The sequence below is a fragment of the Petaurus breviceps genome, unplaced genomic scaffold (assembly GCF_028583685.1).
Source record: "Petaurus breviceps papuanus isolate PSGF00001 unplaced genomic scaffold, PetGlider_PUasm1.0 98, whole genome shotgun sequence".
NCBI classification, from domain to species: domain Eukaryota; kingdom Metazoa; phylum Chordata; class Mammalia; order Diprotodontia; family Petauridae; genus Petaurus; species Petaurus breviceps.
The window spans coordinates 6,144,837-6,167,641 of NW_027187460.1; the positions used below are offsets into that span (position 1 = coordinate 6,144,837).

The window sequence follows — 22,805 nt, forward strand, 5'->3', positions numbered from 1 at the left end:
TTATAGGTGTTATATTGATTTATATTTAATTACATTATAGTTAATTTATATATCTATATATAATTTTAATTCAGTTTTTTAGTATGATCATTCTTCTCCCTTAGGTCCTTCACAGAACAACTCAGAAAGATTTCAAGAGATGCAGGAATGCCAATCCAAGGTCAGCCATGTTTCTGCAAATATGCGCAAGGAGCAGATAGTGTTGAGCCTATGTTTAGGCATCTAAAAAACACATATGCTGGACTGCAGCTAGTAGTGGTCATTCTGCCTGGCAAAACCCCTGTTTATGGTGAGTATTTGGGATCCTTCAGCCTTTTATTTTAAAAATACTTTATTTGTGTTTAATGAATTTGTATTCAATGAATAGTTATTCATTGAAGTAGTAACTTTTTTTTTTTGGCTATACATCTCTAAAGGGAGATGGTATTGATTAAAGGAATGGATCACAATCAAATTTTAGATTCTAAAGGAAAATACATTAGCATGGAAAAGGAGAAGATTAATAAACTGAACATATACTTTTAAAAATAAGCACAAAAGAAGAAACCTTGAAACTTAGAGTATAAATAAATAAGTTGGGAACAAAAAAAAAGACTACAAATGATAAACAAACAAAAGCTGGTTCTTTGAAAGGGCTAATAAATGTGTGTGGCTAGATGGCACTGTGAATAGAGCACTGGCCCTGGAGTCAGGAGAACCCGAGTTCAAATCCGGCCTCAGACACAAAAACTAGCTGTGTAACCTTGGGCAAGTCACTTAACCCCAATTGCCCTACCTTCTCCCCTCCAAAAAGACTAATAAAATTGATAAACCTTTGGCCAACCTGATTAAAAAGAAGACAGCAGAAAATCATATCAACAAAGTAAAAATTGAACAATTACAACAAAGTCAGAAGGAATAAAAAGAATTATCAGAGCCTCCTATATGTACCACTATATGCCCACAAAAGAGAAAACACAAAAGAAATAAATTATTGACTTTAGAAACATAAGACACCCAAACTAACACTATCAAATAGAGACCTTGAATAATTACATCTCAAAAAAGGAAATGAACTCGTTATTTATATTTATTATTTATATATTTTATATTATATATTTATTATAAAGGAACTAACAAACTAAACAAATATCTAACAAGACCTCCCAGTTTTGATGAACTTACTGGAGAATTTTAACAAATTTTTCAAAAGAACAGTTAAAAACGGTATGATACAGAGGCAGCTAGGTGGCTGCCAGTGGGTCCTGGAATCCTCAGGAAGACCTAAGTTTAAACCTGGCCTCAGATACTTACTAGCTGTGTGACCCTGGGCAAGTCACTTAACCCTGATTATCTCCAAATCCCCTCCCCCAAAAATGCAAAATACTATACAAATTATTCTCAAAAAAGGATAGTCTAAAGGAAGAAAAGTGTTTCCCTCTTTCAGTAAATGAGCCTTAAAAAGCCAACTTTTCTTGCTTTAAGGTACTTCTATAAAAAGCTCCAGTGAAGAGAAAACCTAATGGGCAGAGGAGTTTGGTAATAAGAGTTGCTAAGATTTCAAAAGCTCTTTCTTGACAACAACCTGCTGCTAGCATGTCAATAGCTAGCATGTATCAGAGACAGGACTTCTGTGCAGGCCTTCTGATTCCTAAGTCATTTGGTCACTCTGCCTTTTGTTCTAAAATGCAATTATCCATTTTCTGCCCCAGCATAACAGAGACAAAAACAAAATAGTTTAGACCTAGTTTTGAATTCTTGTTCTGCCCTTAGCTTACTCATGATCTTGGAAAATTTCCTCCTTCTCTGTAAAATGAGAGGGGGAAGGGTTGACCTACTATATGGGTTCTTAACCTGGAATCTACAAACTTAAAAGAAATTGATAACTATTTCAATATAATTGGGGTTTTTTTGTAATCCCATATGTTTTATATATATTTAGAAGCATGATTCTGATGGACTCCCTAGGCTTCACATCACATTGCCCAGGGGACCTTAAGGGTCCATGACATGAGATAAATTAAGAACTGTTGGACTAAATGATCCATATCTAACTCCCTTCTGTCACTAATAGTCTGTGAGTATAGAATGTGCACCATTAGATTTAGGTTGATATCACCTGAAAACTAACCATTAGGGTAATCCATAAGTGGACTTTTAGATGTTAGGGGGCTCTAACTGACTAGAAGTTTTCATGCAAATGCTGAATGACTACTTGTAGGGTGTGTCTGAGACTGACTTCTTCTTATTCGGGTGCAAACTAAACAGGAGAACATTTCCCATAAAGGTTTAACCTCACGCAGCAGAATCTCCATCTGTACCCCCACAGAAGGGGGCCTTGATTCAGACATAAAGGTAATTGTTGGACTGAGGTAGTAGGTGTGTGGATGGCACAGTGGCTGTTCCCTCACCCTTCTCCGCAGCCTCAGTTTCCCAGTCTGCGACAGAAGTAGGAGGAGGGGACCCCTTTGGCCGGACACCCAGGTCGTCAGGTCCAGTCTGCAAGCGGCATCGGCCCATTCCCCCTCCCCCAAATCCAAGTCCCCAGTGCTTAGGCCAGGCATACAGGAGGTGCCTAATAAATGCTGTCAGCAAATGGTGTCAGCAAAAAAAAAAAAGATAATTGTTGTTATTTTATCTAGGTAGCAAATGAGTGCCATTCCAAGAAGTGGTGCTAGTTTCCAGCTGTCATTTAATTTGAGATATATTCTCTTAGCTTTGCTTCATTCTCTCCTTTTAGACAAGAAATGGTGGAAAGGCATGGTGATATGAAAAGAGACAAAGGCTAAGACTCAGAAGATACGGGTTAATATTTTTGTTCTATCATTGACCAGCTGCGTTAACTTCCCTGTATCCTGATCTATAAAACTGATGATAATACACATACTTCCTTCTTTACAATGTTGTTCTGAGGAGAAAATGAGAATAATGTATGTGAGAACATTACATAAACGCAAACTTTAATTATCATGGTTGTACTGAAGGAGACTGGGAATTGAGCAGCAGGTGAATGGATTCCTTTAGGGCAAGAAGCAAATGTATCTTATTTAGGCTCTCTTTGCTATTTATCTGCTATCATCCTCAAAGAACTTGTTTGCCAGATGTTTCATGGGGAAAGGCAGAAGTCATTTACAGGGGGATGAATGGGACATAGATAGCTCTCTTTAAGTCTTGACTAATGTTTTGTTTTTATGCTCTTTTTTCAAGGGTGATAGTATTTTTTCTTGCTATTTAAGCATTTGATTATAATTAGACTTCAGGGGTATAAAATAACCACTATTAGTTCTGACTATAGTAAATACAGAAATGATTCGACAGACCTAGAGATAGATTTATATCTGTACACACACATACATGCACACAGACGCGTGTGTGCGTGTTTGTGTGTGTGTGTGTGTATGTAAGTGTGTAAAATTTTATGATGCTGTGAGACCACAGTTGTTAAATGTGACCTTGGAATGAAAGACCCCTGAAATTAAAATCTGGCGATCTGGATATAAGTCTCAGTCTTGCCTTTCATCAGCCCTGTAAACTTGACCAACTTACTTCAGATGGACCTCAAGTTTACTAATCCACAAAAGAGGATGATAGACTTATTGTTGTCTTAGAGATCTTTTCCAGCTGTAAATGTCTGAGTCAACTTTACATTCATTGTAGATGGGTGGTAGTATGTAAAGCTAATTAAGTGATCCACAAAAATAACTAATACTATGCACTCTTACTTTTTCCCTTCAACAGCGGAAGTAAAGCGTGTTGGGGACACTGTTCTTGGCATGGCCACACAGTGTGTTCAGATGAAAAACGTGCAGCGAACTACACCACAGACCCTGTCAAATCTTTGCTTAAAGATCAATGTCAAGCTAGGAGGAGTAAACAACATCTTACTGCCCCAGGGAAGGTAAGGTGAACTTTTTTTATGCATGAGTAGCCTAATTTCTTGTGATGTTTACAACACTCTAGTAACAATGGAATATGAGCTCTAGTCCAAGGATTTTGAAGCCTATTAGTACTATTGACTATCTTGTGAGGAATATTTGGCAATAGCCATTCTTTTTTTTTTCCTTTTGGAGGGAAATTGGGGTTAAGTAACTTGCCCAAGGTCACACAGCTAGTTATTTTTTGTGTGGGTGTTAAGTGTCTGAGGCTGGAACCGAATTCAGGTCCTCCTGACTCCGGGTCTGGCGCTTTACTCACTGCGCCACTTAGCTGCCCCAACAATAGCCATTCTTAAAGACTGTCTACTAAAGCAATGAGGGATTTCTGAGTGGAGGGATCACCCACATTATTGTGAAATGGATATGAATATCTTGCCCTGTCCACCAACCCTGACGTTCCTCAAACAACAATTGTTGTGCATCTCCTCAATGTATTCAGCATATAATATTATACATCATTGGTATCAGGGAACTCTTGCACGACTCTTTTCTTACCCAAATTTTATATTTTTTCCAATGTCAAGCATAGTGCTATATACACATGCTGTGCATGTATAGTATTCAATAAATGTTTTATTTGTGTTCCTATAAGCCTTTATTCATGTCCTAGGATGTTATTTTGGTATTGTGTATATCAAATAGAATCAATGGTAGATGGAAAAGAGCAGGTAAAATTAGAACATGAAGTTAAAATAATAATTCAAAATTAATCTTAGGATTTTAGAGTTAGATATAGTCCAGTTCATTCCCAGAGGGAATCCCTACAATATAATATTTTTTTACCAAAAGTCATCCAATCTCTTCTTCAAGGAGAAAGAACTCCATTCTACTGAAGCATCCAGTTCTGTGCTTTTACCTAGGTATGATTGTTAGAAAATTTTTCCAAACATCATGCCTAAATTTTCCTCTTGGTAAATTCTACCCATTGCTTCTTGATTTGCTGAGGCTGAAGCAAAGAAGTCTGATGTCTCTAATGTCTGACAGTCCTTCATATGCTTGAAAATAGCTATTATGTCTCTCTAAGTCTGCTTATCTGTAGGCTGAACCCATTTCCTTCAACTGATCTTCGTGACATGGATTCCAATTCTGTTCAGCATCTTCATTTCCCTCTTCTCTGTGCTCTCCAACTTAACAATGTCAGAATTGAACACATTTCTCTAAATGTGGTCTTGCCTAGGTAGAACATGGTACTATCACTTCCTTATTCCTCCAAGCTTTGCTTTTCTTAACGCATCCCAACATCCACATTTTTTTTGTGGTTTTGCTAGCACATCATACTGTTATTTCATGTTGAACTCTCTCAGTCCAGTAACATTTCCAAACTTTTTTCAGACAAATTCCTATTTCACCATACCTTGGTCACCCTGTATTTATCAAGTTAATGTTTTGAACTCAAGTGTAGACTAAGCATAATTGCCGATTGAATGTTATGAGAATCCAGTGCTCTGGCCTGTCAAGAACTTTTTGCATCCCTGCCCTCTAGTCTGTTACTATCACTTTTTTTTTTCCTCTTTGGAGGGCAATTGTGGTTAAGTGATTTGCCCAAGGTCACACGGCTAGTTTTTGTGTTATCTGAGACAGAATTTGAACTTAGGTCCTCCTGACTCCAGGGCTAGTGTTCTATTCACTGTGCCACCTAGCCACCCTGAGATAATATTTCTAAAGCACTTAGCATAGTGCCTGCCACCTAGTAGACACTATATAATACTAGCAGTCATTATTCATTTATTTATTAAGTAGGTATCACATTTTGATGACTCTTAGAAGATTCTTTATTATGTCTTGAATACATGCCCTGGAAAGACAATAGTCCTCTCTATTGATATCAGGTAGACAAATAGCTGCCTCCATTTATAAGTCCTTCAAGAAGGAATTGTCAATCATCTCTTTGCTTCTTCCTCAGGTCTGTGACTTCTATGATTTTAACTATATTATTTCTTGAATGGCAATCTCCCTCTTCTTCAGAATACACAAGTCCCTCCTTTTCAGGAAGAACCTCAAACCTGTTGTTCAACTCTTAATTGTACAGTTTTCTTTTCCCTCCCTTCTCTGTTCAACAGTCTTACACTATTCAACCTCCTTACAAGGGCCAAATCATCTCCACCTGACACCCTTCTTTTTCTTCTTGGAAGGAACCCCATTTCGTTTAGGAACATTTTATTTTCCCTAATGATCTGGAGTGTGGAAAGGTATGAAGTCCCTTCAACCTCAGATTCTAGGAGAAAACTACCTACATCTACTTGGCACATTGATTGTAGTCATTTGACAATAGAAAGGAATATTACCATTTTTTGCATACCCAATGCAGGTCCTTTCAAATTCTCCTTTTTCTCTATCCTGTTTGAAATTCTCAACCTTGAGTTTTTTAAAACGATATATTGACAGTGTGGAACCAACTCTAACCCAGATGTATTACACCTAACTGCCTTGTTAAGATATTTACTGCAATTATCACCTTTTAATTGACTGACAACAGTACTTAACTTCCATTCATTTGTCTTTACTGACCACTCTTCTCCACCAGTTTGTTTGACCTTCCAATTTCTTTTCACCTACCTTTTCTTATTTACCTTACCTTGCCAAGGTAAATACCTTCTGCTTCTTTAATCTTCCTCTTCCAGTCTTTATTCTTTAGTCTGTCTTAATTTTCTTTGACCTTGCTTCTTGTACTTAGACCTTCTCTCTCAAAAAATGAGAATACAATTAGATCTACAAATTTCCCTAAATTTCTTCTCCTTGGTTTCAATTTTTGGCATTCTTTACAAATTCAAATGCCTCTAATCTTCTCTTCTCCCACTCCTCCTTCATCCTTGTACAGAAGGTTGAAGTGAATGCCAGAGTGAAAGTTTTTTTTTCCCACTGGGCCTACCTACTTTGTGGTAATGGGATACATTATACTGCCTCTCCATTTCTACTTGATGAAACCCATTGAATCTCTACTTTTTACAATGCAATAGTTCTGTGATCCCATGAATGTGGTCACCCCCTTCAGTAGTGCATATTGTAAGGCATCTTGATTAAAATCTGGACAGAGCCATCATAGTAATAACAATCATTAACATTTATATGGTGCTAACTGTGTGCCAGACACTGTGCTTGGCCCTTTACAAATATTATCTCATTTGATTCACACAACAAGGGATTTTCTTCATTTTACATTTGAAAAAACTAAGGAAAACAGAGACTAAAAATGTCATACTCAAAGTCACACAATTAGTAAGTGTCTGGCCAGATTTTAACTCGGATCTTCCTGATTCCAGGCCCCACATTATCTGTGGTTTTGGGGGTCAGCTGTGATTTAGAGGAAAAAAGAAAGGGAGATTGGGAGAACTAAGCTCCAGACTCAGCCCTAATACTAACTAGTAAGTTATTTTAAACTGTTCCTCAAATTTTCTTATCTGCTAAAGAAGGATATTACACCAGATGGTCTCTAAGATTGCTTCCATCTTGCAAAATTCTGATTCTGTAATGTACCTGGTGGAAATAGTTTAATATAGGAACACTGGCAAACTTCTGGCTTGGTCTTAACCGAGATGACTGTTCTACTTTGGGGCTGGGGGGAAAAGATGAACTATAGCATTTTTCTCTTCCATCTTTCCTATGCTTTGGTATGAAGCCTTGATGTTTGAGGGCAAGACTTGCCCAGACTGTTGTGGTTTAGAATGATTTAGTGCTCGCCTTGAAAGTTGCTAACCCTTGGATGACCAAGGAAAAGAAGCCTTGGTATTCAAAGACTTTTTAAATAGGCAGTATCATAGAATTTTAGAGTTGAAAGAGACCTTAGCCATCATCCTGTCCTGTCATTTCATTTTTTAAAAAAATTGTGTATCTTTAGTTCTGTGATGGTTTTTTCTTTTTTAATTTTCAGCTCCAAATTCTCTTTCTTCAGCCCCACCCCATGAGATGGCAAGAAATAAAATACCTATTATATATATGAAGTCATGCAAACATTTCCACATTAACCATGTAGCCCCCCCAAAAAAGCTAGAAAATTAAAGAAAAAAATGTGCTTCAATATTCACTCAGAGTCCGTCTTTTCTCTCCCTGGAGGTGGATCATATTTTTTTATCAGAAGTCCTTTGGAATTGTTGTGGATCATTATATTGATAAGAATAGCTAAGTCTTTCATAGTTGATTATCTTAACTATTTCTGTTACTATAGAAAATGCTCATTTTACTTTGTAGTAGTTCATATGTCTTCCCAGGTTTTTCCCTGAAACCATCCCTTCATCATTTCTTATAGCGCAATAGTATTCCATTACAATCATATATCATACCCTGTTTAGCCATTCCTCAATTGACGGGCATATCCTGTTCGTTTCCAATTTTTGTCACCACAAAAAAGTTGCTATGAATATTTTTTATATATAATTCCTTTTCTTTTTTCCTTTATTGCTTTGGGATAAATCCTAGTAGGGGTATTACTGGTTCAGTTTTGTGGACTTTTGGGTATAGTTCCAAACTGTATTCCAGAATGATTGGACAAGTTCACAGTTCTATTACTGTCCCTATTTTTCCACGTCCCCTCTAACATCTGTCATTTTCCTTTTCTGTTATGTTAACCAATCTGATGAGTGTGAGGTGGTATCTCAGGGATGTTTTAATTTGCATTTCTCTAATTATTAACAGTTCGTTTTCTAAGTGAGGGAACCAAAGCCCTGAATTGGATGGTGATTTCCTCAAGATCACACATGTTCAGGCTACATTATCCAAAAGAAGGGACTCAATGCCTCGTTTCCCAGTCCATTGTTCTGTTTATTTTGTTTTGTTTTTCATTTAAACATTTTTTTCCTATCTTATAACTCCACCCCGTCCCTCTCCTTAAAAAGTAAAAAAGAATCTTTGTAACAAAGTGTTTTACAAGAGTAGTTATTGGCGTGGCTAGGAGGCTCAGTGAATAGAGCACCAGCCATGGAATCAGGAGGACCTGAGTTCAAATGTGGCCTCAGACATTTAACATTTATTAGTTAAGTGACCTTTGGCAAGTCATTTAACCCCATTTGCCCTACCTTCCCCCCTCCAAAAAACAAACAAAATAAAAGTAGTTCTTAAGGTGTAAGTATTTAATGATAAAAATTTATGAATTTTTGTTAGCAAATTGGACCATAGAAATTCATTCCTAAAGATCAAGCTTCTCCCTGTATATGAGTCTCTCATTTTGCAGCAAAACTGGACTGAATAAGGGGCAGTTAGGTGGTACAGTGGATAGAACACTGGTACTGAAGTGAGGAAGACCTGAGTTCAAATCCGGCTTCTGACCAGACACTTAAAATTATTAGCTGACCCTGGGCAAGTCACTTACTCCCAGTTGCCTCACCAAAAAAAAAACTAGCCTGAATTTTCTTCTTTGATATACCTGGGTAGTGGAAAGAACCCTCACTACCTTTGGAATCATAGGACCTCAGGCAAACAACAGCCCCTCAGAGTTTTAGTTACTTGTCTGCCTTATGAGAGGTTTGGCCTGTGAGGGGTCTGTTCAGCCTTTCATCTCCTTATGCTCCTAAGAAATAGTAACCCAACCAAGTTAGAGAAAGTAATAGAAATTAAAGTGTTTGAGGGCATATTAAATGTTATAGAAAGGAAGTAGAATTTACCTTCCAGAATGTCAATTAATCTTTTAGTGCTGTTATAAAATCCCAGTCCTGAGTTTTTGCAACTGAAAAATAATGAAGATGGTGATGGAAAAACACATTTTTGAAAAGTTCGCTGTGTGTCTCCTCTTCCCTCTTCCTCCCTCCCCTTGTGTTTGTGTCTCTCATTTTCTCTATGTTTCTCACATATAGAACTCACACACAGAGGAAAATCATTTCATTTTTCATATTTACAACTCTAGGCAAAGCTAATAGTCTCCCCACCTCCTCCCCCTTCCAAAAAAAGTTTGGCTTTTGTTTGTGTTCAAAGGTTGTGTTCCAAGATGGTTTCAAATTAATACATGAAGTCTATTAAATATAAAAACCTCTATGATGGCTCTTCATTGGAGGTAATCTGCTGACTGTATCTGCAATCATCGCTCCATTTCCAGACTGAGCCAGCTTCCTGTCTTACCCAGATAAGCAGTTTTTACTTGACTGAGTTTCAGCTGAACCAAGAGCAGTTGTCAGGACACATGATTAATGTGTAGGAAATGTGTTGTATAGACATGGAACTCATTTTCCCCTTCTCCCTTCTATGCTGTGCAGAATATAATCATTGTGACTGAATGAACTGTTTTCTGAAACTTGAAGGGGGTCTTCAATTTATGGAATTAATAAAGGAACATGAGAAAAAGGAAGGGTTCTTGTTGTTTTCATACACCACGTATTCCTTAGGTGAATACTGCTAGGCGCAAGATACCCTTCTATATAAAAGATTTTTTTAAATGACCATCACTGATAGCAAAACAGTGATAAACAATAAAGTTTGGAAATATTACCCTTTTAATGAGCTCCATAGATTTTGTGTATTGCCAGAATCACATAGCTCTGGGAAACTTGGTGGAATAATCATCTATGATGGGTAAGACCTGGCATTCTCTATTGGGGACTGTTTGTAGTCACTACAGCAGTTGATACAAGTACTTCTTAATGCCTTATGGTTTGCCAGTGATAAACCATTCTCTTCACCAATTTCTAAACCAGACATTTTTAACCTGTCATGTATAAACTTAGAAAAAAAATTTTTTTGATACTCTTTTTAATTGTAGATGTTTTATCCATTTAAAAATGTTATTCTAAGAAGGTATCCATAGGCTTCACCAGACTGCTGCTGATGAGGGCCATGATACAAAAAAGGATAAGAAACCCTTGCTCTGAAATCATCAAAGAATGCAAGGGAACCAGGTGGATAGAGCTCTGAGCTTGGGGTCAGGAAGATATGAATTCAAATCTAGCCTCAGACACTTACTGGCTGTGACCATGGACAAGTCACTTAATGCCTATTTGCCTTAATTCATTGAATAAGGAAATGACAAACCGCTCCAGTAACTTTGCCAAGAAAACTCCATATGGGATCAGGAAGAGTCAGACAGTACTGAATGACTACAAGAGCAAGGACAACATCAGGGACTCGGCTTAAATGAGCAATCAGTACTAAGGATGTCATGAAGTTCTTTAGTGGAAGAAATGACTCAGATTCTTTATAATGCTATCGTTGTTGGACAAAGCTTTGGTGCTGTTACTTAGATACATAATTTCTTGGAGTTTAGAACAGGTATTAGCAATAAATAGTGCTGGTGCGTTTTTATTAACAATTGAAAGCTTCACCTGCCATCCTACTATCTGAAATTCAATTAAAACTTTTTTTAAAATTTGTTCTTAAATGTAAGTAGCAAAACTGCCCTGAACAATCATTTTATAGTACCATATCAGTTCAGTTTTAATGATAATATCTTCTTCCCATCATGTTTCAGTGATGCCCCTTATTTTATACATCATAGTAATTTCCCTCTCGTGTCAAAGAAAACTAATTATTCAGGAGGGATGGGGAAAAGCATTTATTAATCACTGGCTATGTGCTAAGCCCTTCACAAATACTATCTCAAAGTTGACTAATAAATCTATTTCCATAATTCCCTATCTTCTGTTGAAAATAGGGAATTATGTTGTATTATCTGTTCTTTGGAATAAAGATGGTCATTACAAGTGTTGTTTTCATTTCTATTATTAATTATTTTATATATCGTTCTCTTGGTTTTACATATTTTGCTTTGAATCACTTCATACAAGCCTCACTGTGTTTTACTGGGGGTGATTTTGAAAAGTAACTTTCACTAACATACGAAGGGTAGGCCCCTGGGCTTGAAATCTTGCAGCCATTAAGTGATATGTGTATTGAATTTAGCTTTGGCAGAGATAAAACTAGAGTAAGAAGGTATGTGTCACCAGCTTCATCTATGGCCAAGGACTATGGTAGGTCCCTAGGTTGCACATAGACATAGGTGATAAAAAAAAAACTTGAAATAGCATCTGACTAGGGTATGATTGTAAGAAAATAAACTGTGGGTCAAAAGATCCGGTGTCAAGGCTACATTCAACTTTTGACTATGACCTTTAGGAAAATCATTTCTCTTCCAAAGAACTAGCATTCTTTTGAAACTCAGTTTCTAGATCTTTAAAATGGGGAGAACCACTTGTAATCTTTACCTCCTAGTGATATAATGCTCAGAAAAGGTGGCATATATAACGCTCTTGGCAACAGTGACATACCTGTAAATGAAGTGATTTGTAAACTAGACATTCCATATCTTGCTTTAGTTGAGAGAGAAGAGTATGTTGATCCATGACTGGGCCAGCCATTCCCTGAGGAATCTTGAATGTCCAAAAGACCAGATGAACTCCAAAGATTACAGCAAAATGAACGCTAAAATCACATTTAAGATGTTTCTATAACAGAAATTCTTCTTAGCTCTCAGGAATCTCTCCAGGTGCATGCTCTTCCAGATGTATAATATAGGGGGTATGGTCATACAATGCAGATCTTAATATGTATTTTAGCATTTATTGTAATGATATCACATTCTTTTCATTAGGCCTCCAGTATTTCAGCAGCCTGTCATCTTTCTGGGTGCAGATGTCACTCACCCCCCAGCAGGAGATGGAAAAAAGCCTTCTATTGCTGCAGTAAGTCTCATATTTGCTTTTTTTTTTTTTTTGGAGGGCAAGGCAATTGGGGTTAAGTGACTTCCCCAAGTCACACGGCTAGTAAGTGTTAAGTGCCTGAGCCTAGATTTAAACTCAGGTCCTCCTGACTCCAGGGCCGGTAGTATATTCACTGTGCCACATGGCTACACCCCATATTTTCTCTTTCTTTCTACCTCTCAGTTAAAGAGACTTCCTCTTAAATCCTCCAACTACTTTTATTGTGCCTATTACATTGCTTTCCATAGCTTTACAAACATGTTTCATATGTCATATTGGTCTGAGTATTAATCACTTTTCTGTCAAATCTAGGTTGTTTAAAACTCAAGTGGGACCTCTAATCATATGGAATTATGAAAAATCAGAAAAAATAAAAATATCATCTGTAATGAGAAACCTTTATTTTAATTGAAAAATTATTTTTAATCTCACTATAAATATATATACATTTTTCTCTGTCAATAAATGCACACATCACCCCTATATAATTTTGTTTTCCTTCCAGGAAGGGCACATTTTAATGACGTGACTACTATTTAGCCCTATATGGTTTTTGTAGTTTGGCAATTTCCTTGTAGTAGGGAGTGAGATACTATATTCATAAAGTGGATCATTATAAAATTTCCAAAGTGTCAAAAGCTTCTCAGTAATGACCTACAAAAGATGGATATGCCAGTGGATTAGACTAGATAGTCACTAAAAGTCCTTCCAATACCAAAATTCTCTGATTTCATACTTTTGCTGGTCAAGAATTACAAGCATAATATGTTACCTTAAAATTGACTCATTTATGTATTTAGAAGCATGGATTGCTTTCCCAAACATGGAATATTCCTAGAGTCATTTCTGGTGCAGCAGTATGAGACTTGATTTCTAATCCCAACTCTTTCCAAGGTACCCTTTCTGTGCATGATGTTTCTTCACCTTTGAAATGAATGTGCCTTGGTCTAGCTAACCATGTGTCATGGTCTTTTCATTCAAACTGAATCAATCTCTAACCTGTGCATGGCCGGAGCTAAACAAAGCACACTAGGGACAGGAGAGTCAAGAATCAAACAGAAGATTTCATTTTAAAGTGAGGGAAATATTTTGCAAGCAAGGACTTGTGCCAGAGTCTCGCCCCTAGTGGGAAGGACTCATTTTAGTGTGGGGAGATCTCAGTACTTATACCTATGGCTACCCAGAGAGCTGTAGTCCTGACAGTAAGGGGTAATGTGACAATGTGACAGGTTTGATTAGTAACAGGGTTTCATGATCAAAAACAATTCTGAGATTTTGCTGTAACCAAGATCATCCAGAGGTGAACTCAAAGGATTGTTGCTACACCAAACTCAGGACACAGCCTGCTTGCTGGACCTTAGCTCTGGAAAACAGGGAGTCTCTTGATATCTTGACAGTTTGCCAGAGGCAACTGAGTTTCTATAAAATGGCAGTAGTAGTACCCAACTCACGGGACTATTATGAAACTCATGTGTTATCATGTGAATGTGGATTATATGTATTTTAGAAGTTACACTTTGAATTCCAAAGCTAATAGGGCCCTCATAGGACAAGCAATTCAGAATATTTTACCAAGCTAAAAGTCCATCATTTAATCACAAAATCTCAAAGTCAGAAGGTCCCTCAGAGGTCAGTTTCTCCAACTGATATCTTAGTTATCTCTTCAACATTCCTGTACAGCAAAAATCACTGACAGTCATCCAGCTTCTTTTTGAAAACAGCAGTCATGGGGAATAGGGCAGCGAGGTGGCTCAGTGGAATTTCAAATCCAGTCTCAGAGGCTTATTAGCTGTGTGACCCTGGGCAAGTCACTTAACCCTATTTGTTTCTATTTCCTCATATGTGAAATGAGTTGAAGAAGAAAATGGAAAACTGCTCCAGTATCTTGTCCAAGAAAACCCCAAATGGGGTCACAAAGTGTAAGGCACAATTGAAAACAACTGAACAGGAGCAGGATAAAGCCTAGAAACAGACAGTAACTCTGTATGAGTTAGCCATTCAGTTTTGCAGATAGCACTAGGACTAGCACCTAAGTCTTACGGTATTGCTGTTTCCAGTACACAATGCTACTTCTCTTACTGAGCTGTCATTTAATTTTTTTAATAGGCAAAAATTTTGAAGATACATAATTACAAAGTTTTTCTTGATTGTGTTTTGGAGCATTGTTATCTAGGTTCAGATTTTTGATGGTGTGGAAATTATTTGTTTTTACCCTCCTTCTTAATTCAAAGTTATTAGAAATAGGTTTTTTAAATCTACTGGCATTATGTTCATCCCAACATGAGCAATTTGAGCCTCAAAGGTTTTTTTTTTAAGCCTTGACTAATGGCTTTTTAATGGGTGCTATTGAGTTAACATTAGAAGATTTTCTTTTTTAAGTTTGAATTCAGAGAACTTGATAAATAGTCTTGTAGATTTTCACCTGTAATAAGAAAAAAAATAACTGACTCAAACTGATTTTGGAAAATTTTTCTGAAAAGATATAGTGTTTAGGGCCCTAATTTTGCTGGGGAAATTTTAGATGGAAAGAAAAAGTCATTTCTAGGACTTGATCTGTTTCTCTGTATTATATTTGTTGGTTATTTCTTTGTATTACAATAAGATTTTCTTTTTCGTGAATAGCTTTTAAAAGTTAATAAATAGAAAGGCAGCATATGAGATTTGGGGTCAGGAAGACCTGGATTCGAGGACTGCCTCTGTTACATACACTGACTATTCACTTCTTAGTACCCCTAGAAAATTTAAAACTAGACAACTTTTCTGCTCAAAATTACCAATGATTTGCTGATTTCCATCATCAGAGGGAGTTTACATATTGAGAGTTTTTTTTAATTTGTTTGTTTACTTTTAGTTTACAGGATTCAATTCCACAATTCCTTTTTAACATTTTGTCCCCCTCCCTCCCCTGCCCCTCATGGCGGCATATAGTCAAGTATAGGATCTGTAAATACTTTCAAATTATGCATTAGTCAGGTTATAAAGACAGACTGTATCAGATGGAATGAAAAATGGTAAAGAGGGGGCGGCCAGGTAGCACAGCGAGTAAGAGCACCGGCTCCAGTGTTGAGAAGACCTGGAGATCGAATCCCGGGCTCAGACACTTAGCACCCACCCAGAAACACCTGGCCGTGTAACCTTGAGCAAGTTACTTAACCCCAATTGCTTAGGGGCGGCCAGGTGGCTCAGCGAGTAAGAGCACTGGCTCCAGTGTCGGGGTGACCTGGATCAAATCTGGGCTCAGATACTCAGCACCACACCCAGAAATAACTGGCCATGTAACTATGAGCAAGTTACTTAACCCCGATTGCTTTAAAAAAAAAAAATGGTAAAGAGGACATAAAACCAAACAAGAAAAGGAAAAAGATCAGGTATTTTGCTTCTATCTGGATATAAACTCAGTTCTTTTGAGTTCTTTCTCTGGATGCACACATTTCTCTCCATCATGAGTCTTTTGGGATTGACTTACATCACTGCATTGCTGAGAAGATTCCAGTCTATCAAAGTTTGTCATCACACATTCATTGTATCTGTAATTGTGTACAAATTTTTCCTGGTTCTACTCTTCTCACTCAGCATCAGTTTGTATAAGCCTCTCCAGGTAAATATGAAGTCCATCTGCTCCTTGTTTTTTATTGCACAGTAGTATTCCATAACATGCATATACCACAACTTGTTCAGCCATTCCCCAACTGATGGGCACCCCCTTAATTTCCAATTCTTTGCCACCACAAAAAGAGCTGCTATAAACATTTTTGTACATATGGGTCTTCCTCCCACTTCTGTGATCTCTTTGGGATATAACCCTAGGAGTGGTATTGCTGGGTCAAAGGCTATGAAATTATTTATATCCCTTTGGGCATAATTCCAGATTGTTCTCCAGAAAGGCTGGATCAGTTCACAACTCCACCAGCAATGCATTAGTGTTCCAATTTGCCCACATCCTCTCCAGCATTTGTCATTTTCCTGTTTTGTCATCTTAGCCAATCTGACTGGTGAGATGTGGTACCTCAGAGTTGTTTTGATTTGCATTTCTCTAATTCTAATCAATAGTGATTTAGAGCATTTCTTCCTGTGTTTATAGATATCTTTAATTTCTTTCTCTGAAAATTGCCTGTTCATATCCTTTGACCATTTATCAATTGAGGAATGACTTGAATTATAAATTTGACTCAATTCTCTGTATATTTTAGAAATGAGTCCTTTGTCAGAGACATAGGTTGTAAAGATTCTTTCCCAATTTCCCACCTCCCTCTTAATCTTGGTTACATTGGCTTTGTTTGTACAGAAGCTTTTCAATTTCATGTAGTCAAAATTATCCATTTTACATTTTATAATGTTCTCTAATTCTTGTTTAGTCATAAAGTCTTTCCCTCTCCACAAATCTGACAGGTAAACTATTCCTTGTTTTCCGAAACTGCTTACAGTATCAACCTTTATACCTAGATCATGTACCCATTTAGACTTGATTTTGGTATATGGTGTTAGATAATGGTCTATGCCCAGTTTCTGCCATACTATATTCCAGTTTTCCCAGCAGTTTTTGTCAAATAGTGAGTTCTTATCCCAAAAACTAGGGTCTTGGGGTTTATCAAACAATAGATTACTATAATCTTTGACTTCTGAATTCTGTGCCTAATCTATTCCATTGATCCACTCCTCTATTCCTCAGCTAGTACCAAGTAGTTTTGATGACTGCTGCTTTATAATACAGATTGAAATCTGGTATGGCTAGGCCACATTCCCTAACATTTCTTTTCATTAATTCCCTTGATATTCTGGACCGTTTTATCATATTGAGAGTTTTATACACTGATGAAATCATAAACACTCCCCATCCCCAGTCATTACCCCCCTAAATGTATAGGTTTGATATCTTATCTCAATATGGAAGAAAAAGTAAATAGTCACTTTGTCTGATTGTAAGGGTAAATTCCCACTCTCAAATATTCTTTCTCCTTCACTTCTGCCTGTATATATCACCATGTCGAATAGCAAATAAAGTTCCCATCTATCTGAAATGGGTTACATAGGAATGCTCAGATGCCTAAAAAAAAAATTCTCTGCTTTTGCAGTAGTCTGTTACTCTTGGAAGGTGGGGGAGGGGAAGTCTGTGTGCAAATTCTGAGTTCTTCTTATAAATCTTTGCTTAGAGAAATCTGTTCTGCTTTGGAATTACTTTTTCTTAAAAATTTAACATTCCAGGGGGCGGAGCCAAGGTGGCAGCATAGAATCAGGAAAACTGCATGTGCTCCCACCATAACTACCTCAAATACCTATAAAAAATTACTCTAAACAAACTTTAGGGCTATAGAACTCACAGAGTAACAGAAACAAATCTCCCGCTGAAGGCAGCCTAGCAGGCAGACAGGAAGGGTCCATCACAGCATGCTGGGAGCAGAGCCCAGCCCCAGCCACGTGAGCCTATGGTTTTAGCCTAAGGGTGCCCCAGCCAGCTGCACTGGAGGGACTTTGGGAGAGTGAATCACCAGCAGCTGTGATGGTTTCCAGAATTATCAGCCCATAAATGCCAAAGACAAAATGAGAGGTCAGTGTGGACTTTGGGAACATATATATGTTCTGGCCTCTGTTCCTGGAGGGAGAAGTGGCTGAGGTGAGGCAGCTCCCATGGCATGGCTGCTTCAGAGCTCCTGGCCTGCAGATTGTAGGGGGACCGAACAACCATTATGAGTGGGTAATTGCTCTTGTTTAACCTGCTTGGATCTGGATTGCTGTCTAGGGTGGAGGTCCTGGGGTGTGTGACTAGGTGCCAGAGCCAGTGGAGGCTTCAGAGACGGTACCCAACTAATAGTTCCGGCAGCTGCTAAAACCCCAGCAATTTGGGACAAAGCTCTCCTCTCTGGAAGCAGAGCTCTACTGTGTCAAAAAGCTCAAAAGTCCAGTAATTGAGTGGCAACATGAGCAAGCAAAGGAAGCAAAGTAGGCACAGCAATCCAACTTTAGATTCCTATTTTGGGGACAAAAAGAATCAAAGCATGGAACAGGAGGAAGACGATGAAGTCAGAACTCCTGCACCAAAAGCTTCCGATCCAAGAAAAATATGAACTGGTTACAGGCCATAGAGGACCTTAAGAAGGATTTTCAAAACCAAATAAGAGAAGTGGAGGCAAAATTGGGAAGAGAAATGAGAATGATGCAAGAAAATTATGAAATGAGAGCCAACCAGCTTACTGAAGAAAATAATACCTCAAAAAATAGACTAACTCAAATGGCAAAAGAGGCTCAAAAAGGCAACGAAGAGAAGAGTGCCTTAAAAAGTCAAACTTGCCAGATGGAAAAAGAATCTCAAAAGCTCACTGAAGACAATCATGCCTTCAGAATTAGATTGGAACAAATGGAAGCTAGTGACTATGAGAAATCAAGATACTATTAAACAGATCCAAACAAATGAAAGAATATAAGGCAGTATGAAATATCTCACTGGAAAAACCACTGACCTGGAAAACAGATCCAGGAGAGATAATTTAAAAATCACTGGACGACCTAAAAGCCATGATCAAAAAAAGAACCTAGAAACCATCCTTCAAGAAATTCTCAAGGAAAATTGCCCTGATGTTTTAGAACCAGAGGGCAAAATAGAGGCTGAAAGAATCTACTGATCACCTCTTGAAAAAGATCCCCAGAAGAAAACTCCTAGATATATTATAGCCAGGTTCCAGAGTTCCTAGATGAAGCAGAAAATATTGCAAGCAGCTAAGAAGAAACAATTTGAATATTGTGGAAACACAATCAGGATAACACAGGATCTGGCAGCTTCTACACTGAGGGATCAAAGGGCTTGGAATATGATATTTCAGAGGTCAAAGGAGCTGGGATTAAAAGCAATAATCACCTACCCTTGGGGTGGCCAGGTAGCACAGCAAGTAAGAGCACCGGCTCCAGTGTGGGGATGACCTGGGGATCAAATCTGGGCTCAGATACTCAGCACCACACCCAGAAATAACTGGCCGTGTAACCTTGAGCAAGTTACTTAACCCTGATTGCTTAAAAAAAAAAAAAGAATCACCTACCCAGCAAAACTGAGCATCATGTTTCAGGGGAAAATGTGGTCATTCACTGAAATAGAGGACTTTCAAGCATTCTTGATGAAAATGCCAGAGTTGAATAGAAATTGACATTCAGATACGAGAAGCATGAGAAGTTAAACAGGGAAAAGAAATCATAAGGAACTTATCAAAGTTGAACTATTTACATTCCTACATGGAAAAAATAATAATTATAACTTAAGAAACTTTTCTCAGTATGAGAATAGTTGAAGGGAATATAAATGTATATATATGTATACATACATATATGTGTCTGTATAAGAGGGTATATGGACGTTTGACTATATATGTGAATGTGTGTATATATATATGTATAGGTATACATAGACAGAGGGCACAGGACCAATTGAATAGGAAGGGATGATACTTAAAAGGTGAAATTTAGAGGTGAGAGAGGAATATAATGAGAGGAGATGGGGAAAGACAGAATGGGGTAAATTATATAGAAGAGGCAAGGGAAAACTGTTACAATGGAGTAGAAGAACAGGAAGGCAAAAGGGAATGGGTCAACGTTACTCTCATTGAATTTGGCTTAGGGAGGTAATGGCAGACACTAAATAGGGTATCTCGCCCTACAGGAGAGTAGGGGGAAGGGGCAGGGAGTGGGGATGATGGAGTGGAGGGCAGGTTGGTGGAGGCAGGGAGGGAAGTTAGAAGCACACACTTTTGAAAAGGGACAGGGTCAAAGTAGAGAACAGAACAAGTGGGGGGTAGGATAGGATGGAGGGAAATAATAGTCTTTCACAATATATCCACTATGAAAATGTTTTGCATAACTACACATGTAAAACCTATATGGAATTGCTTATCTTCCCAGTAAGGGTGGGTGATGAGGGAGGAAGGGAAAGAATCCGGAATTCAAAGTTTTAAAATCAATATATTTAGGGGTGGCCAGGTAGCACAGCGAGTGAGAGCACTGGCTCCAGTGTTGGGATGACCTGGGGATCAAATCTGGGCTCTCGTACTTAGCACCACACTCAGAAATAACTGGCCATGTAACCTTGAGCAAGTTACTTAACCCCGATTGCTTTAAAAAAAAATTTAAAATAAATCAATATATTTAAAAAACATATATTACTTTTTTTTTTTACATGCAACTGGGAAATAAGATATACAGGCACTGTTGTATAAAGATCCATCTTGACCTATCGGGAAGTTGGAGGAGGAATGGGGGAGGATATAGGAGAGAGCAGATTGGGGTAGAGGGTATACAGTGGGATCACTGTTTTGGGGTGGTGGGTAGGGGAAAGACAAGGAGAAAATTTTTAACTCAAAATCTTGTGGAAATGAATGATGTAAACTAAAACAAAATTTAATTTTAAAAAATTTAACATTCAGGTGAAATGACAGTAATTGTTTGTACACAATGAAATATGGAGTTCAAAAGCAAAGCTTAAGTTTTTTCCATTGGTGGGGAGATTGGCAAAGATGACCTCCAAGCCCCTTTCCAAAATTATGACCTAATTATTCTTTGTAAAATCTGTGACTCTTCTTGTTGACAACATAAAGTTAGTCTCTTTTACTGGGATCTCTTATGGCAAGGCAGTTTTGAGAAATCTGAACTCTGTTTTTTAACAGGTTGTAGGAAGCATGGATGCCCACCCCAATCGTTACTGTGCAACTGTGCGAGTTCAGCAGCACCGGCAAGAGATCATCCAAGATTTGGCTGCAATGGTCCGAGAGCTCCTTATTCAGTTCTATAAATCAACACGCTTCAAACCAACTCGCATCATCTTCTATAGAGATGGTGTTTCTGAGGGACAGTTTCAACAGGTGGGGGTAATTTTTCTTCTGCCCTGTTCCAACCCTTTTCATTTTTTTCATTGAATTTTTATTACTAATCTGACTGTTGTTTGTGTAGTTTTTCTTTGTATATTTTATTCTTTATCATTGTCTCACATTTCTGTCACAAGGACTCATTCTTTTTTGTATCGTGGACCCCTTTGGCAGTCTGTTCAAGACTGGACTCCTAAGAATAATGCTCTTACGTGCATAAAATAAACTGCATTGTATTACAAAGGAAATCAATTGTATTAAAATATAGTCATCAAAATATTTTTAAACTAAATTCATGTATACCAGGTTAAGAGTCCCTGCTCTAGCATTTGAATGTTTACAAAGTACTTTCTCATCATGCTGTGAAGTGTTTATTATAGGCATTATTCCCATTTACTCTTGCTCAGAGAGGTAGAGGTTACATGGCTTCTATGTGGTCACAAAGCTAGTAAGTGGTAGGACAGGGAAATCATAGAGGATAATATTCTATTTCTTGTTTACTCTTCTTTGACTCTTTCTTTGATGGAGCCAGAGCAAGCCAAGCCTGCTTCCTTTGAGCTCTCTCCATTCCATTCAACCTGATCTATCATTTGGGGCTACTGGTCCTTAGAGTACTGATAAGCTAATTACCTTCACTCCTTTCCAGTGAATATTAAGCGTAGTGATGACTATTCTCAGATTCTTACCTCACTTAAAGGTTTACAAAACATTTTATCTTCCACCCTGTAAGGAAGATATCATAAAGGTATTCCAAATAAAGAAACTGAGGTTGAACCCCTTTTGTAGTATAGTTGCTCTCCTAGATGCTCTCCAATGAATCAGTACTCTTCCTAAGATGGATTTCTAGAAAAGAACTCAACCACTGATGTTGATCACAACCCCTTTACAAACTTACAGTTTCTAATAGTTTTTTGGCCAAAAAATCATCACCATGGAGCCAAACTAATGAGGATTCTTTTTCAACATTTCAGTACTCTATATGATGACTTCAGTTTTGGACATTTGGGATTTGAGATTGCATTGAGATACTCTCTGTAAGATGGGGGCAACAGAGTCTGATCTAATGAAAGTCAGATGCAGACTTAATTTTGAAATCTTCCCCAAAAGTGATTTGCTCTTGGCTGTAACTTTAGTAAATATTAAGAATTGATTAGTTCAAGTCTCTTTCCAAATTTTCCTTGCATCATTGCTTCATTCATATACATCATCTATTGATATTGAGAGAACAGTTGCACTGAACTTCAGAATTGATGATGGTGTCCCCTGAAGAATTCATCTGGAACAATGATCCTCTGTGATCATCTACATTTAGGAAACTGTTATAGTAATCTAGGCAAGAGGTGATGAGATCCTATACTGAGCTGGTAGTTATGTGAGTGGAGAGAAGGTTCCCATGCAAGAGATGGTGAGAAATGGCAAGATAAAGCAACTAATTG

The 22,805-nt window shown here is 37.8% G+C and overlaps 1 protein-coding gene across 3 annotated transcripts in view; it reads left to right on the top strand.

Annotated features, from left to right (window-relative positions):
- Nucleotides 1–22,805, top strand: part of AGO2 (argonaute RISC catalytic component 2) — a 174,736-nt gene that overhangs the window by 125,057 nt on the left and 26,874 nt on the right. For all 3 annotated transcript variants that reach the window (XM_069081216.1, XM_069081217.1, XM_069081218.1), the window contains exons 12-15: nucleotides 105–289; nucleotides 3,718–3,877; nucleotides 12,421–12,511; nucleotides 21,172–21,366. In XM_069081216.1, the coding sequence (XP_068937317.1) occupies nucleotides 105–289; nucleotides 3,718–3,877; nucleotides 12,421–12,511; nucleotides 21,172–21,366 (631 nt within the window). The remainder of the gene's footprint in view (nucleotides 1–104; nucleotides 290–3,717; nucleotides 3,878–12,420; nucleotides 12,512–21,171; nucleotides 21,367–22,805) is intronic.